Source organism: Neophocaena asiaeorientalis, unplaced genomic scaffold, assembly GCF_003031525.2.
Source record: "Neophocaena asiaeorientalis asiaeorientalis breed wild unplaced genomic scaffold, Neophocaena_asiaeorientalis_V1.1 scaffold104, whole genome shotgun sequence".
NCBI lineage: Eukaryota > Metazoa > Chordata > Mammalia > Artiodactyla > Phocoenidae > Neophocaena > Neophocaena asiaeorientalis.
Window position 1 is genome coordinate 1,761,347 of NW_020175679.1, and position 12,485 is coordinate 1,773,831.

Consider the following 12,485-nt stretch of genomic DNA (forward strand, 5'->3'; position numbering starts at 1 on the left):
GTCGGGGATGCGCGGCCGGAGGGGGCTGGGAAGGGGACCTTGGGCGCGGCCCAGCCCCGCGGCGCCCCGGGGCCCGCGATCGCCACACTTCCCTGCGACCCGCAGCCTGCATCCCCCGCCGTCCTCACCCCATCCCCGGTTCCCGTCACCCTGGTTCCCACCGCCAGTGCCCTGAACCTGGCTCCGCATCCCCTTTCCCCAGGTCCCCGCTCCCGGCTCCATCCCCCTCTCCCTGATCCCTGGACCCCGCAGCCCTTTGCCCTGGCCCCTGCACCCCGATGTCGTACCCGCACCCCGGTCGGTCGGCGCCGCGCGCTCTCCTGGTCCCGGCGTCCACTGCCGCCGCGTGCAGGCCCCGCGCGGTACCTGAGCGGCTCCCCCTGGATGTGACTTCGTCACTTGATGCGCTTCGTGTGGGGGGACCTCTTTGGTCACTTGAGTCAGTGCCGGCGGCAGTGGGGTGCGGGATGTGGGCTCCCCTGGAGCTGCCGGCAGGACGGTTCTGCGTCTGCGGGTTTCCACGTTGTTTCTGGGGGACTCCCTTGGGGGTTAGTCTGCGGCCAGAGTCGGTCGCGGCCAGCCTGGTCCAGCCTGGGGTACAGCGCGCAGGCGGCCTGCTTCTGGCTCGTTTTATCTGCGGGGTGGTCTGGTCCTGGCTGAGGGACGGCGGCTGCAGGAAGCAGGGCGGCCCCTACACTTGTCCCCTGCCTTCACGTGGCTCCCGACCTGGAGGGATACTTCTCTGACCTGGTGGGATCTCTGAGCTGACGGTGAGCTGTGTCCGCATTTCTGGAGGATTGCTCACAGGAGGGCCTTTCTTTGACTCCAAAACTATGCATAGAAGCAGGGAAGTTTCAGGTCTTCAGGGGTTGTCTAGCCGGTGGGGCGTACACCTCCAACAACACTTTCTGTGGGAAGATCGGAGTTTTTTAAATGTGTAAAGTAACTCATCTGAAATCATATTAAAGTGAAAAGTTCTTGAAGTCAGTCTAAAACTGTCATTTCCTCAGATGCCTGCCTTTTCTCTAACAGCCCCCTTGGTGGGTCCGATGGTTGTCAGTGGGGAGCAGAAACGGGCAGAAGACTGGTGGGGGGGGGAGAACGGAGAGCGGCAGCCCCCCTGGAGACACAAAAGGACAGGGCCGTCCCACCCCGCCCGCCGTGTGGTCCCCTGGTGCCTCCCCCCTCGTCCTCACTGGCTCACACGCCCCCTTGTCTCCCCCAGGTGGGGCTCACAGTGGCTTCCTCTGAGCTCCTGAGTGAGCCCCCGTCACTGTCACACCCCCGCCCCCTGCTTCCAGGGTCTTCCTCCCGCTGCTTAGAGCCCTCGGGAGGGGGCTCCCTGGGATGGAGCCCTGAAGCCTTCGGGCGGTTTCCGGCACCCCCCAGGCCTGTCACCCTTGCTCCCGCTGCTGCAGAGCTGGCCCCTTTCCGCTCCTAACCCCTCTCTCCCGGCCCCTCTGCTCCTCCCTCAGGTCTGGGGCCCTGGAGGGCCTCCTCTGTGTCCCTGTCACACTGGCAGCCCCCGTTGCTGCGGGCGCACGGGGCGGGGGGGTCAGGTCTGTCCTGCCGGGGACCGTGCTCACTGCCCCAGGGGATGGAGGAGCCACACGCAGAGCCAGCTGGCTGTTGAGGGAATGAACGGGCGAAGGGACAGATGTCAGAGCAGAGTCTGAAACCCTGACCCCCTTCAGGTGGGGGTCACAGGGTTGGGAATTGGAGGATCCCAGCTGTGGGCTGTTGTTGTCTCAGCATCTGGATGAGTTCGGAAGAAGAACAGGTGTGTGGGGAAAACAGAACAGGTGGGTGGCATGTTTTCACCTGCCTCCAAGGGAGGGATACTTTGTTTGTACCTTGTTGCAGTGTTTCAGAGGCCGGGTCAGAATAATCTTGGTGTATTTGTAACAAAGTCCTGTTTCTGCCCAGGGGTCTGAGGCCCCAGGTGTAGTCTGTACTCTCCAATTTCCAAGTCCGGCTCTGCAGAGGCATTTTGCTTTTTACCAGCAATGTTCTGCGAAACTTTCCCCCTTTACCATACTTTGTTATGGTAAAGTTTGAGCAGAGTGGACTTGGCCTATCCGAGCAAAGAAGGCCCACCTCCCGAAATCAGTACATAAATGGATCCTGCAATGTCCGAGCCCCCCGGGGGCCGCTCAGAAGCTCACCTAAATTCTGAGTTGACATAGAACAGTAAGTGTGCCTATATTTACCTGCTGGCCTTTGCTGTAGGGGAGGGGCTGCTGCGCGTCTGGGGATTAATGACCAGTTGGCCCATCTGTCATTTAACTGCAGCTTTAGTGAGGAGCTTAAGCATCTCTTTGGACAGAAAACAACATGTTAAGACCTGAAAAACCATGAAGAGTGGAATATCACATCATCACCCTGTGATTTGGAGTCAGGCGGTGGGTCAATGTCACCGGGTGTTTGTGTACTTCCCGCTGGAAGCCGCGGGTGTGAGCACATCCCCTCCAGCTCTGGTGCTTCCCCATTTGTGAACCCCCTGAACCAGTGTCACCGAGAGTTTACTTCCTGGAGAGCAGCCTGGTTTCCCAAACACCTTGGAACTGAGCCCTCGGAGGGAGAGGCCCTGCGTGCACCCCTCCCCCGGTCCAGTCCTCAGAGAGGATCACAGGAGGGGTGACTCCAGGGACAGACCTGTTGGGCAGCCTGCGTGGAGTCTAATCACCCAGAAGTGGGCGATCTTTTTCTCCAAGTTCTGATCCAAATGCCCGAGTCTGGGGCTCGGTCTGGATGCCGAGTTAGGGGCAGCCGCTCTGGGGCAGGGAGCCCGTGCCCCGCACACTCCCCAGCCACTCAAGGGAAGGCTGCTGTTTACATCCATCGTGGCCCCACATGTACACACACCAGGCCCACCTGCACGCCCTCATGACCTGCAAGTCTGCGTGCTCCACGCAGGAGACTCCACAGTGAGCAGCTCTTCATCCAACCCCTCCCACAGCCCCAGCGCTGTGCCTGGTGGCGGGGTCGGGGGGTCGGTGGCGGGGGGACGGATGAATGGGGAGGTGGCCCGGCCTAAAGCCGGTGTTCTTGAGGGGCTGGCGATAATAGAAACTGGGAACAGGAGATGGAGGCCCTCCAGGAGAGCATGTGTCCCTGGGGATCTGGGAGGCCAAGGCCCAGAGTCCCCTTCTGAGGACTACTGAGGACCCGGCAGCACGGCCCTGGAAGGCAGGCGGGTGGAGGGTCGGGGGCCGTGTCCTCATGTCCAGGTGAGGAAGCCGAGGCCCAGGTCCTGTGTTGTCCCCGGACTCCGGGCAGCGCGGGCTGGCTCAGGGCAGATGTCTGACCCGCCGCTTCTCTTACAGCTCACCGGGAGTCTCCTGTAATCCGCTCCTAATTTTCTGGAAGGATGCACGTGCGAAACTCCGTGGTGGTTAACGTTGAGGAATGAGACGGGGGATTCAAGGGTGCGGGATCCGACTTACTTGTTGCGTTCTTCTGCCCTGAAGTGGGACACACACACACGCGCGCACGTGCACAGTTTCCTCTTACACTCGCTTTAATTTCTTAGTGCTGAGCAAAGCACAGTCTTATTTCTCATTTTCACAAAGCAGGATTTTGTCCCTGAGAGTGGGCCCGGCCCGCCCCGGCCCCGCAGGCCCGGGGACCGTCTGAGGAGGTGACCTGTGGGCTCCTGTGCCCAGCGAGTCTCAGCACGGCCTCCAGGAGCCTCTGTCACGAAGCCGGGCCCTGCCCACCTGCCCCCGGGCTGCCACCACACAGCCAGGACAAAGGCCACCATCCCCAGCGGGCGAGGCCCCAGCCCACTTCTCGCAGGAGCTGCAGGTTAGCCTTGGTGTTTCTGGGTCCCGTAAACCTTTAGTCTTGCTGTGAGTTATTCTGAAATGAGCCCAGAGGAAAGCGTGTGTTTGGAAATACCCTGTGGAAATGCGGTAGCGGGTTTGCTCTCAAGCCCAGGTCACCGCTCGGCCGTCAGCGCGAGGTTTGCAGTAATTTACTCATTCACGCGTTCCTTGGTGTTTCGACCACGTTCCAGCCTTGTGGGCCGGGCTGTAACCGGGGCTGAATACCCTTCGTCACTGCGCACACGGCTGCCGGCCTCCGGGCCCCCCTTGGGCACAGCATCCTCGGTGGCACTCCGCAGGGGTCCTGGATGGGGGCCGAGCCGAGGCGCCTGGGACTGCAGCCTGTGTACCCCTGACTCGCGTTTCCATGTTAGACCCAGAGGAGTGAGTTACTTTCCCTAAAAAGTTAGTTGCCACTTAGGAGCTTTTTACACTACATCTTTCACGCTTTTAACCTTTCAGTCCCCCGGAGCTGGGCCTCACCTTGCAGGGTCGTGCTCGGGGTCCTGAGGTCCGGCTGGGGAGGACGGGCCACCCGGCGGGCCCTGCTACTCCTTGCCACCCGAGGAGCCCGGGAGCACAGAGCGACCTCAGTGCCCGAGACAGCGGGGATGCCGCTGGGCTGGACCAGGCACTGAACGCCCGCCCCAAGGCGGGGGTCTTTTTGCTAGCCCTGGAGGGGTAACAGCTGTCCCACGTACAGAGCGAGCGACAGAACCTCCTTTCGGTAGCAGTAGATATTTCTGACCAAGAGGGCAGAGCCAGTGGTCGCTTTTGTTTGTGGGCCTCATAATCTGCACGTCCTCACTGGGTCTCTCTAGCTGGACCCCCGGTCCCCCACCCTGGCTCCCTTCCTTCGGCTGATTGCTGGCCTGCGACCACCCGGCACGAAGGGGTTGATGTGGGATGTGGAGCCCCTCCTCCCTCCCCCCAGAGTAACTGGGGCCACTCTGCTTCCAGCCTCCCCGCAGTGGTCTCCCCGCAGGGCAGTGGTCTCCCGGCTGCCTGCCCTGGCCCCGCCCTCTCCTTCCATCACTGCCTCACCTGTACCTGGTCCTCAGGAGCTGTCCGACCGGTCACCTCCCCGCTTCCCCAGGCTGCTCAGAGGAGGGACTGTCTGGCTGGGGGACAGGCTGCCCCAGGCTCCTCCCCCCTCCTGCTACCCTGAGCAGCCCCAGGGCCCAGTGCTGGGCCCAGCCCAGCCCATGACGATGGAACTGGCGGGCCAGGGGCTACCTGCAACCAGGGCGGGGGGGTGGGCAGAGCTGGGGTGTTCTGGGGGGCTGCCTGCTGCTGGGGGAGGTACAGAACGTACCCATGGGTTGCCTTGCAGCTAGAGGGGCCGTCCCAGAGCTGGGATTAGAGCCAGGATGTGGTTGGGGGGAACCCCTTGCAGTTGGGGGTAGGGCCAGGATGTTCCCTGGGGCTCCCAACAACCGCGGGCCTGGAGGCAGAATTTTGGTGAGGGGCCTCCAGCCGTCGGGCTGGGGTTGAGCTGGGATGTCCTGGGGGTGCTCTCGGTACCTGAGGGTGGGGTGAGTAGGAGGTGCCCAGCTGGGGGGCTGCCTGCAGCTAGGAGCCCCAGAGGGCCCGAGGCTGCTGGAGAAGCTCCCACAGCAGGGGGACCAGGACACTCTGGCCAGGGCCCTGCCGCTTCCTGCAGGTATTTGCTGAACAGGTGGAAGCAGCGGGAAATGCTGCAGGTCTGGAATTTCGAGATTCTCTTCTTCAAACCCTGCAATAAGGGCCCTGGAGATAAGGGATTTCCTTGAGCCACAAGCCAGGGTGGGTCTGACGTCTGGGCGGCTCTGAGCTGAGTGAGCAGGGGCCAGCGAGCAGCCTCTCAGGCCCGTTCTGTGCGGTGGGGGGGGGGGCGCTCCTTTGTCATCGGGGTTCTCACAGCTTCCTCCATCCCTGCCTTGGGGACCGCCCCAGGCCCCCCTTCCCGTGTGTCCTGCCCCTGTTGGCCATCAGGGGTGGTAGGATGCATGAGAAGGGGTGCAGGTAGGAGCCGGCCGCGAGAGCCCCGAGGGCAGGGACTGCCGTGTCCTGCGACACAGCCAGGGGTTCATAGCCACCTGTGGTGAGCCAGCCCGTCGGCAGACATTACCTCTGGGCCCTGGCACTCACTCAGGTGGCACCCTTCGGCCCAGCGTGTTGTTTGTGGACGCAGAGGTGCCCCGCCTCCCCTGCCCCCCTCCCCCCCCCGTGTTTCTCAGCCCCTCGGGGAGACATTCTCGAGGACCAGGCTGCCGGTAGTGCCGGTGGGGTGGGCCCTGCACCCCGGTGCCTGAGCCTCGGCGCCTTTGTGTGGGACTTGCAGCCCCCTGGGTCCGCTTCTGCAAGTGGGGAGCTCGGAGCCTTGGAAGCTCCCTTTCTGCAGACACAGAATTACCGGGTGTCCTAACCCCACAGGAGAGACGCCTGGGGAAGGAGGTCAGGTGTCGCCGAGCTCCTGAGCCAGCACTTGCTCTGGGACCTGAGGCTCGTGCCGGTGGAGCGTCCGGCCCAGAAGGCTTACACCTTCCAGCCTTTCTGCCGCTGCCCCTCCGTCCCTCCCACAGAAGGGCTCCAGCCTGGGGTTTGCTTTACTGTGAATTTCACAGCTGGAGACCGCAGATCGCAATCACGGGGACCCCGGGACAGAGCTCTGGTCTCCAGCAGAGCGGTCCTGAAAACCCGGAGGAGATGAGATTTGGTACAAAACTTGGGTACGTCGGAGGAGGAATGAGGAGGGCCAGGGAGGGTGCAGGCAAGACCCAGAGGCCAGCCCGGCGGGCGCCGGCGGCCAGAAGCAGGGGCGGGGCACCAGCTGTGGGCGCCCCGCACGTGTCCGCCCTGCCCCTCCAGGCCCAGCCTCCCCTCCCACACGTGGGAGGCTCTCCCCCTGCACTTCCTTCCGGCTTTGCTCAGATCCCACCAGTTATTATCCTAGGGGCCTTTCTCAACTGCCCTGGAGACCCGGAGTCCACGTGGCAGGCGGCTCCTGGTGTCCCAAGCGTCCACTGCCCTGGCCTCCCGGGTGAGCTCCTCTGCCATCTGCTGGAACGTCCTGAGGCCTCCAGCCTGGCCTGAGTGCCCTGGCCGGCCTCCTGCGGGCCCTCAGGGCTGCGATCTCTGCTGCACTGCCCCCGAGGCCCCCGAACTGCCCCTCCGTGCTGACCGCTGACCCTGGGGCTGCCTTCCCACCTCCTTTGCCTGCGGAGCATGGGCCCCACCACCCCCGGCATGCCCCGGCCCCGTGAAAGACCAGTGTGAGTGCCGCCGCCAGACGCAGGCCGAGCCCGGCAGGATCAGCTGATGTGAAGACTTCGACCCGCCCCCTGGAGCCCTCGGACCCTGGCTGGGAGGAGGAAGGGCCACTGTGTGGTTCTCCTTGCCGCCTGGGCCGCAGGGCGTCACCCTTAGGGTTCCCTCCGACCAAGTGGCTCTGGTCTCTCAAAGAGCCGCACAGGTGTTCACTGCGGCCTCATGAGATCACCCTGTCAGCTGTGGTTGAAAACGGTGAATATGGTCATCTAGGAAAATCGCTCTGCGTTGGACGGCGGGACAGATTTGTAAACTCGGTGATTACCGAAAGACACTCATTTTGCAGGAGGCTCCAGATGAGGCAACATGCGCTAACACTTGAGTTGAAAGCTCTTGGATAGAGATCACCGGGATGGTGGGGAAGTTGGGCCTGCTTGAGAGTTTGAAAGAAAAAAATAGCTCTTTAGAAAAGCTATATTTAATTTTAGATTTGAGTGGGAGAGCTAGGAAGAAATAGCTTCTATACACAGTAAGCATGGGCTCTGGAAGGAGAGTTTTCCCGAGCGGGGGCACAGACTATCCTAATAGACACACAGGTAGATGGAGAACCTCAGAGGTCAGGCAGTGGAGGCCTGAGGTCAAGAAGACAGTCACACCTTAGCAAGAAAAAGACAGACGAGTCCAGTGTGAATTTGGGTACAGGATTTATGTAGATGGGCAAACCCCCAAAAGAAGCCCAGGTACCCAATAAACATAAAGTGCTCCATAAGCACAGGACAGGACCTGGGCCCCTGGGCCCCCACTAGCCATTCCCCCCTCGCCGATGACCCCTTGGATCTCTGGCCACGCTTAGTGTTTTACCTGATGGTAAAGAGAAGCCTTTTCTGGAGAGCAGCTGTGTGTGTGACAAGGTCCGGGGAACAGCCACGGTTCAGAACGCCAGCCTTTTCTCTGTTTCGCTTTTGCTTTCAAGTATTTTAACTATTCGAATTAGTTGGGAAAAGGGCTGCTCGTCTCCTGTTTGAAGGTGGCGTGTGACTTGGACCGGAAGGCATTTTATATTTAAGGAAGGTGTTTTGATGATGGGGGTGAGCAGGGGGGATGCGCTTCCAGGTTGATTTGCTAGCTTTGCATCTCAGGCATCGGGTCCAGAGCTGGTACTTCTCCTTCCCAGCTGTGACCTCCAAGGGCCTGCGGCTTCACTGTGCCGGCTTGTAAGACTCCGTGGCAATAACTGTGCATTTTCTAAGAAACATAAATAAAGTTAGATGTGTCTTTTTCTCCCTCGCCGCTGCGTCCAGCAGGTGGAGGGTTCCCTCGAGGTTCTGCCGGCTTCCTGCCCGAGCGAGGCTGGGGTGCGGCCACCGGCTGCCCAGGGCATCAGGTGTCACCTTGGCAGTTTTAGCCTCTTCTGTCTACTCTAAAGTGGGAGTCTCAAAAACAGCTGGCTTTATGGTTTGTTTGTTTGTTTTAATACATGTAAGTAACAGCAAAGAAAAGATTGATTCCCTAGGTGAGGCTTTCCTGTGCTTCTCCCACGTGCCTTGGAGATCTTTCTGCAGAATTTGCGAGTCTCATTTCTAACTTGCTCCACGTGGAACAGCTTGGAGGTGACCAGGACCAGGCTCCCAGGAGAGCACAAGACCAGCCCCAGAACGCACTGCTCCCTCCCCTTCTGCCCCAGCTGTGCTTGTCTCCAGAGGTGAGCTCTGTGCCCCACCGGGACCGCAGCTGACCTGTCTCGGGAGGCTCCTCCGGGTCAGGTCCAAGGCGCCTGTCTGACTCCCTCACTCCTCACCCTCTGGCCCTCATCTGTGGCCGAGGGGTGAGAGGGTGCTGGACCTGGCCCTGCAGCTTGGGGAAGGACCCCCTGGGCAGAGAGGTGCAGGGAGATGGAGGAAGGAGGCCAGTGTGTCCGGCAGCACCCGTGAGGGAGCCTGGGGTCAAAGGGTGACTCTGCAGCCGTGCAGAACTCTGAGCCCTGATCTGTTTTGGAGGCGGAGCCAGTAGGAGTTGGTAAGAAAGAGAGGTGGCGAGTGTGACTCCCAGGTGTGTGTCCAGGAACAGGCGGGTGGGCGGGGCCAGCTTGGGTGTCCCTTTGGGGGTTGTTGCCAGCTCTCCCGTTGATGCCTCTGGAGCGCTGGGCAGCTGGGACGTCAGTGTAGGGGCCTCATCCGCATCAGGCCAGGGTCCGAGAATGTGAGGGTGCTCACAGGAGGGAGGGGGGTCCCAGGCCTGGGGTCCCCCGCCCCCTCCGCCGCCAGGGCAGCCCCTTCTCGTCCAGGCTGCTCCTCAAAACTTGGCTTTGCTCCCGCCTCCTGGCCGGGCCTCAGTTTCCCCGCCCGTCTGAGCCCATGCACTGTGGGTGCGTTCTCTCCCTGGGGGGTGGCCTGCACCCTGCCTTCCCTGGAAGGATCATCACTGACGCCCCCTCTGGCGGCCTGCCTGCGTCCTGCACGGGGTGCCCACACTGTTTGGGAGGGTGAACTGATTTGCGGGGAGTTGACGGTCGCGTTCCCGGCGCTGCTTCCTTGCACCCTGTGAGCTGATGAGCCGTCGCCGTGGTTCCCTGCACCCGTGCCGGGTCTCCTGGCCTCTGGCACTTCCTGCGGCCACCAGTCAGCCCAGCGCCTGCGTCCTGGGGTCCCATCCTCGTCGGTTTGGGGAGACCCACAGGGCAGGGCACCTTTTGTCCTTCACACCTGCGATCTGGGCACCCTGGATGCTGGCTCCGTGCGCCCCAGGCCCCTGTGCTGGCAGTGCCTGTAGCACCCCCGTTAAGCCAGGCTTCACCTACCCCTCAACGCCACCACCGTGAGTCACTGGCCTATTTTCTGTGTGCTCACCGGGGTCCGCCATCCTTGAAAACACTTCATTCCAGGTTGTGAAGTCATCTAATTGGCTTGCACAGGTCTGTCCCGTCTTGTTTCGTGCCTTTTTTACCGACTGTCGCCCTGGGATGTGTCCGCTGTGTCCCGTGTAATTCATCGCTCCTCCCCTGGCTGGCCCCTGGTGTCTGTCACAGGGGTGACCTTCAGCGCACCTGTCCCCCGGCGGCGCCCTGGGTGACATCCAGCTCCACGGCTACCAGCAGCACGCCCATGGGAGCAGCCCCTGGGGAGCGGGGCCCGCCAGCTGGCCCGGTGCCCACGCACAGCTCCCCACCCCTCACCCCGAGTTCCCACCTGCAGCACAGAGGCTCTAGCACCGTCCTCACGGCCTGGGGACCAACTCTGAGCTGTGGTTATTCCCAGAAACTCAGGAGCGCGTGGACTCCAGCAGAACCAGTGGGCCCTGGGCTCTGCGCTCAGTGTCCTCGTGGGCAGTGGTGCAGAGCTCTTGGCCACATGACGTCAGGGGCCAACACGTCTGATGGTCCACATCTGTTCTATCAGTTCATGGATCTTACCCACTGCCCGAGGATGGTTCGTGGTGACTGTGGTAGATCGGGCGCCCAGCGCACGAGGGCAAAGTCTATTCCTTTTTTTCTTTTCTTAAGTCCTGCTAGGATTTTTTAAAAATTTATTTTATTTATATATTTTTGGCTGTGTTGGGTCTTCGTTGCTGCGTGCAGGCTTTCTCTAGCTGCTGCGAGCGGGGGCTACTCTTCATTGTGGTGCGCGGGCTTCTCATTGCGGTGGCTTCTCTCGTTGCAGAGCATGGTCTCTAGGTGTGCAGGCTTCAGTAGTTGTGGCACATGGGCTCAGTAGTTGTGGCACATGGGCTCAGTAGTTGTGGCACACGGGCTCAGTAGTTGTGGCACACGGGCTTAGTCGCTCTGCGGCATGTGGGATCTCCCCGGACCAGGGCTCAAACCCGTATCCCCTGCATTGGCAGGCGGATTCTTAACCACTGTGCCACCAGGGAAATCCCTCTTTCTATTTCTATCAGCGTGATTTTCAGGAACTTTCTGAGAAAAGAGATAATGGCTGAGGATGTGGGCTCAGCGCCGGGTTTGTGTGGCCAGCTGGCTCTGTGTGTGCTTGCTTACTACATTTTCTTTCATCATAGGAGGGAGTGAATTTCCCTCCAGCCTCCTGGTGAATGCGGTTCCTTTGGAATGGCGGGATTTCTTCCCATGATGAAAGCGCTGGCATTGGAAGGCGGCTTCGGGAGAGTCTTCCTGTGCCTGCCGGTCAGCACGCTGACGGTCCCGACGTGCTGGCACCCAGCATCTGGAGCGTCTGCTCCGCCTGTAACGCGGCCGCTGTGTTCTCCAAGCTGCTGACACCGAGTCCCGAGCGCTGTCCTGGCCGCACGTGTCGTGTCGGGGTCTCGCACGGCTGACCGGGGTCCCTCAGCAGGCGTGTGCTCGAGGGCACAGGCATCGCAGCCCCCTGGGGCCTGTCCTCCCTGGGCGAGGGCCTGGGTCTCTCTAGAGATCTTGTCTCTTAAGTAACGCATTATGTTTCCTCGTTGGTTGTGAAACATAAGGCACTTGGACCAACTTGCACGTGGGTGATACCAACGGCCTTGGTGGCCTTGGCGGGGAGGAGGGGTGATTGCCGGGCGGGTCTGAGCTGGGCTTTGGAACCTCAGGTGCTGCACCTGGAGAGTTCTGGACCTGTGGATTCGATGAATTCAGTGGGAACCGGAGACTGTTTACATCCAAAGCGAAATTGTCACTTTCACAGTTCTTATCACAGGAAGTGTCAAAAATACAGCAAATGTTTTTGCTTAGGGCGGCGGTAACAAAGCACCCCAGAGGGGCCGGCTTAAACCACAGGAATTTATTCCTCCCATTCTCCAGGCCGGAAGCTGAGATCCGGTGTCACAGGGCTGGCTCCTCCAGAGGCCTCTCTCCCTGACGAGTAGACGGCCGTCTTCTCCGTGGCCTCCTGTGGTCCTCCCTCCGTGCATGCCTGTGTCCTGATCTCCTCTTCTTATGAGGACCCCGGTCACACGGGATTAGGGCCCACCTTAGTGACCTCATGTACCTTAATCACTTCTTTAAAGGACGGACCTCCAAAGACAGTCACATTTTGAGATGCTGGGGGTTCGGACTCCAATACATGAATTTGGGGGACACAGTTCAGCCCCTGACACCAAAGCAGAGGAAACGTAACGAGCCGCCCCCTCTCCCCACCTCAGCAGTCCCCCCTTACAGCCCCTCTGGGCCCACTGACACCCCCTCTTCTCCCACCAGTGATTTGCAAGCAGAGCCCAGACTTCGTCATTTCACCAGTAGCAATCCCGTGGGTATCTGCCGCTCAAGGACAAAGACGCTGGCACCCGCTGTGCAGGCCACTGTCACCTGTCACCCCGGCTACGGGGCGAGGGCGGGTTCTTGGCTACAACCGCGCCCGCCCACCCCCCCTCCCCCGGCACACACCCTGATTAGAGGGTCCCCGTCCAGCCTGTCGTCTTGGTTTTCTTCCTACAGTGTATTTGGTGCATCTGTGTCTCCTG

At 60.9% G+C, this 12,485-nt stretch overlaps 1 protein-coding gene across 1 annotated transcript; it reads left to right on the forward strand.

The window, feature by feature from the left end:
• Window positions 1–3,011: 3,011 nt before the first annotated feature.
• LOC112390895 (translation initiation factor IF-2-like) lies at window positions 3,012–10,566 on the forward strand. Its single transcript, XM_024731978.1, has 3 exons — window positions 3,012–3,042; window positions 3,641–3,807; window positions 6,243–10,566. The coding sequence occupies exons 1-3, from the start codon at window positions 3,012–3,014 to the stop codon at window positions 6,900–6,902; spliced, it is 858 nt and encodes a 285-aa protein (XP_024587746.1). The 3' UTR covers window positions 6,903–10,566.
• The last annotated feature ends 1,919 nt before the right edge of the window (window positions 10,567–12,485 follow it).